At 58.6% G+C, this 3,948-nt stretch overlaps 1 protein-coding gene across 1 annotated transcript in view; it reads right to left on the minus strand.

The window, feature by feature from the left end:
• SLC27A4 (solute carrier family 27 (fatty acid transporter), member 4) overlaps window positions 1-2,673 on the minus strand; it is a 5,997-nt gene extending 3,324 nt beyond the window's left edge. Inside the window, 5 exon segments of the mRNA XM_008950059.1 lie at window positions 9-100; window positions 208-277; window positions 636-794; window positions 1,457-1,851; window positions 2,513-2,673. Coding sequence (XP_008948307.1) covers window positions 9-100; window positions 208-277; window positions 636-794; window positions 1,457-1,851; window positions 2,513-2,673 — 877 coding nt within the window.
• Window positions 2,674-3,948: the final 1,275 nt, after the last annotated feature.

Genomic DNA, 3,948 nt, shown 5'->3' on the forward strand with positions numbered 1-3,948 from the left:
GGCGGGACCGGCGGCGTGGTAGAGCGGGAGGCAGTCGTACAGCACATCCTCCGGCCTCATGCGGAAACCGTAAAAAACCAGGCTGGCCATGCGGAAGTACCTGGGGCAGGAGGGCGAAGGGACCTGTCAGCTGCAGAGCCAGAGCAGCTGAGCTGGACAGGGCAGAGCTCAGCCCCGTCCTCCCCCAGCCCCTGCCCTGGGCCTTACCGGCAGTTCACCGCGATGGCAGCTTTGGGCAGCCCCGTCGTGCCAGAGGTGTAGATGTAGAAGAGTTTATCTGGAGAGCAAAGAGGAGACAAGGTCATGTACCCAACCTAGGAGCTGGCTGAAGAAGACGTGGGGGGCAAGTCAAGTTTATACACTCTGCTCATGCCAGTTGAGCCAAAACTTTGTGATGGCACCAAGAACGTGCTGTGTTCATCCACCCTGGGCAGATCAGCTCTGTAGCACCACAGGATACTGCCCCACATAGGGCTGGGCTTCGGACAAACAGAGTAGGACCCATCCCAAAGGCCCCAGGCCCTGCTGCAGATGTCTGCCATCAGCATCCTGAGCAGATGTTCTTGCCAGAGTTGTAACCAGCAGATACACAGAAATGCCACTGCAAGTTTAGCCCCCAAAAGCTGACCACGTACCAAGAAAGCCCTTCTCAGGGGGGGTTGGCTGGTGCCGCTGGGCCGTCTGCAGGAGGGGGTCCAGGTGTTTTGCACCAGGAAGCGTGGACTCGGGGCTTCCTTCCCCAGACCAGAAGAGATGGATTGACTTCTCCAGGGAGGGCTGCACCTCCTGCATTGCTGTGAAAGTAAAGAGGGGAGATGGAGAAAGACCGCAGGGTGGTTGGAGCACAGACACAGGGAGACTGCCCAGGTTGCAGTGCCCTCGCTGTGCTCGGCAGAGCCTCCAAAAGGCTGACAGACATATCAGGCAGATGTTGTTCCCACGATTAACAGATGCTGGTACCACAGCCCAGGCCTCTTCAGGGACCAGAAGATCCTGTTTTCCACCTCTCCCCAGCCAAAACCTCTTTGGTGCCAAGAGGACTGTTGACACCATCAAGCTCAGAGGTGTGGGCTGAAACACGAGGAGTTAGAGCCAGGGTGCTGCAGGGATGTGGCCAAGAGCCACAGAGAGCAAGGGGAGGCTTGTCCTGTGCAGCAGGGCAGGCCCAACCCATAGCTCCACACAGAAGATGGACCTGAGAGGCACAAGGAAGGAGCAGCCAGGCTGGCCTGCTTGGCAGCCAGAGAGCACTGAACTCCAGGCCCAGCCCAGTGGCCAAAGGGACCAATAAGAAGAAAAAAAAAAAAAACCAACAGGTAAAATTCCTGGATAATACCCCTGTCCACTCTTTTCCACATCCCTGCCCTATGGTTTGCAGGAAAGAAGCACTAAATCCACAGACACGCCTCCCCCCGCCACATCCAGAGCACCGCTGACGCATCTGCCTGCCCCTCACCTTCCGTCATCTCCACCCCAAAAACCACAGCCTTGGAGCTGGAGATGGTGATGCAGTGCAGCAAGGCCTCCCTGCGCAGGTGGGAGTTCACGAGGGCCGTCTCCACCCCGATCTTGGCCAAGCCCAGCCACAGTCCCACGTACTGGTTGCGGGACTCCATGAAAAGAGCCACCACGTCACCAGAGCGGAAGCCTTGGGCGCAGAAGAAGTTGGCCACCCTGTTGGAGAACTCATCCAGCTGCCGGAAGGTCCAGCTCTCGCCCGTGCCTTGGAAGATCAGTGCTGTCTTCTCTGGATGTTTGCTCGCTGTCTTCTGGAAGATCTTGGCGACTGTGTTCTTCTCCCTCACGTGCCTCCACACCTGCCACTTCACCCGCAACAGGACCAGCCCGGTGCTGCCAAAGGAAGGGGGGCAAGAGGGCAGCTGCTCAGAGACCTCTGCAAAACCACTTCCTCCAGCAAAACCAGCACAGTACGAGACCTCCTCAGGAGCTGCGATAGCCCAGCACTGCTCCAGACCCTGCTCTAGGTCAGCAGCAGCTCTGGGTGCTCCCCTGAGCGGTGTGGACCTCAGCAGAGCTTATCTGCACAGATGCTTATAGCCAGGAACTGATGGGAACCGGGGGGGAGATGGGTTTTGGAAGGCTGCAGACAGGGATGTCCCCAGTCAAAGGGGCATCTTTGACAGTCAGGTGCTCTCCAAGAGGTGTCACTGCTCCCTCCCCACTAATCCTTGCCAGGAGCTGGCACAGCCTGGTACCAACTCAGAACTGACCCTGTGCAGGCACCTGATACCACGCCAGCAGCTCTGGGGACAGGGTGAAGTACAAGGACAGTCACTAGACTTCAGAGCTCAGCTGAAATCTATCTTTCCTGTGAAAACTTTGCCCGAGAGTTTGGAGCCGCCCGGGCGCAGCAGAGGGAGATCTCCTTCCAGCCAGGCTGGGTGCCAGCAGAAACCCAGGGCTGTGCAAGGAGCTGGGGCACACACACTGGGGCAGAGCAGCGGGCCAGGGGGAGGGTGGATGGTCGGGTCATCCCAGCCAGGACACCTACGTGACGTCCCTTCGTATTGTCTTCATGAATATGAGGAAGAAGTCCCATCCGCCGGATCCCAGGTAGAAGATGAAGAGAGCGGGGATGGATTGGGCCCAGGACAGCTCCAGGCTGACCCTGAAGAATAGCAGCAGTGCTGCAAAAGCAGCCAGACGCAGCATCGTGGCCTGTGGAGAGTAAGAAACCACGGCCATCAACCCATGCACACTGGACTTGGTGATAACGAACCCATGTATTAGCAGCCCCCAGTTTCCTGGATGAGGTCTCTGAGTCATCTCTCCTCCCAGCAGCGAGGACATAACCCAGCAACCCAGAGCTCACGCAGATGTAACTTTATCAGACCTTGGAGATGACCTCCCATTGAGCCACTGGCCGAGAGCTCAGCCATTCCCACCTGGGGAGCCACATCCTGCACGCCAGCCAGGGGCACAGCACACCCCAGCAGCATGAGAGGCAGGATGAAGTCATTTCATGGACATGGGAGCAGAGTCATGGCAGGAGACCCTGTACAGATATTTTGCAGGCATTGGGGTGAAGCCAGGCAGGGCTGCCTCAGCCCCTCACTCCCAGCCTGGCAAAGCCCAGCTCCACATCCCTCCCTACCCCTGGTCTCCCTGTCCCCCAGCACCAGCTCTCTTGCATGCCCGGCTCTGGGACAGCCAGCACGCTGGTGGAAGAGCAGAGCTTGACATGCTCCCCAGCACAGCTCAGAACGGAACGGGGACAGGAAACTCTGTCCTCTGAGCTCTGCTCATGTTTGCAAACCCTCATGCTGGTGGGCAGCTTCCTGGTCTGGCAGCTGCAGGCACTGCCAGAGCGGGTGTGGGACGAGGCCAGGCGCAGGCGTGCTCTGGCCAGGCTGGAGCGGGCAGAAAAAGGGCTGTCACTGCTGTCAGGAGCACCCAGATCCTCACCCTCTGCCCTGTGGACAGCAATTTAGTCACTGGGACTTGCCCCCCAAACAGCACCTCTGTTCCCATCCCACCCCCCACTTCCCCAGTCTGGCTCTGAGACGCGCAGGAGACTGCAATCTATCCAAGGCTCTTTTTGGGTGACAGCATCAGGTAAAGTGACAGTGATGTGACTCTCACAGCTCGAGGGCTCCTAGATAAAACTGGTCCTTCCTGGCATGGTTGCAGGCCGAAGAGGAAGGAAACACTCACGTCATTTCCCTTTCCTTCTTGAAGGTGGATTCACTGCTTCAAAGCTGGCAGCCCTAAGTGGGCTCTGCCACAGCCGGCAGGGCTGGGAGCCATGCCTGTGGCTTTCCCCTGTTCCGTGCAGTTCCCCCAGGTGCAGGAGCCCCTGTGGATTTGGTACGAGGTGCTGGCAGGGTGGGAACCAAGGCAGCGCCACGTGGTCACCGTGCCCTGGCATGTCACACAGGCTGCCTCACCTCCGAGCCAGTGCCACCGGCAGCAGACAGGGATGCACCA

Source organism: Merops nubicus, unplaced genomic scaffold, assembly GCF_000691845.1.
Source record: "Merops nubicus isolate BGI_N331 unplaced genomic scaffold, ASM69184v1 scaffold30251, whole genome shotgun sequence".
Lineage (NCBI taxonomy): Eukaryota > Metazoa > Chordata > Aves > Coraciiformes > Meropidae > Merops > Merops nubicus.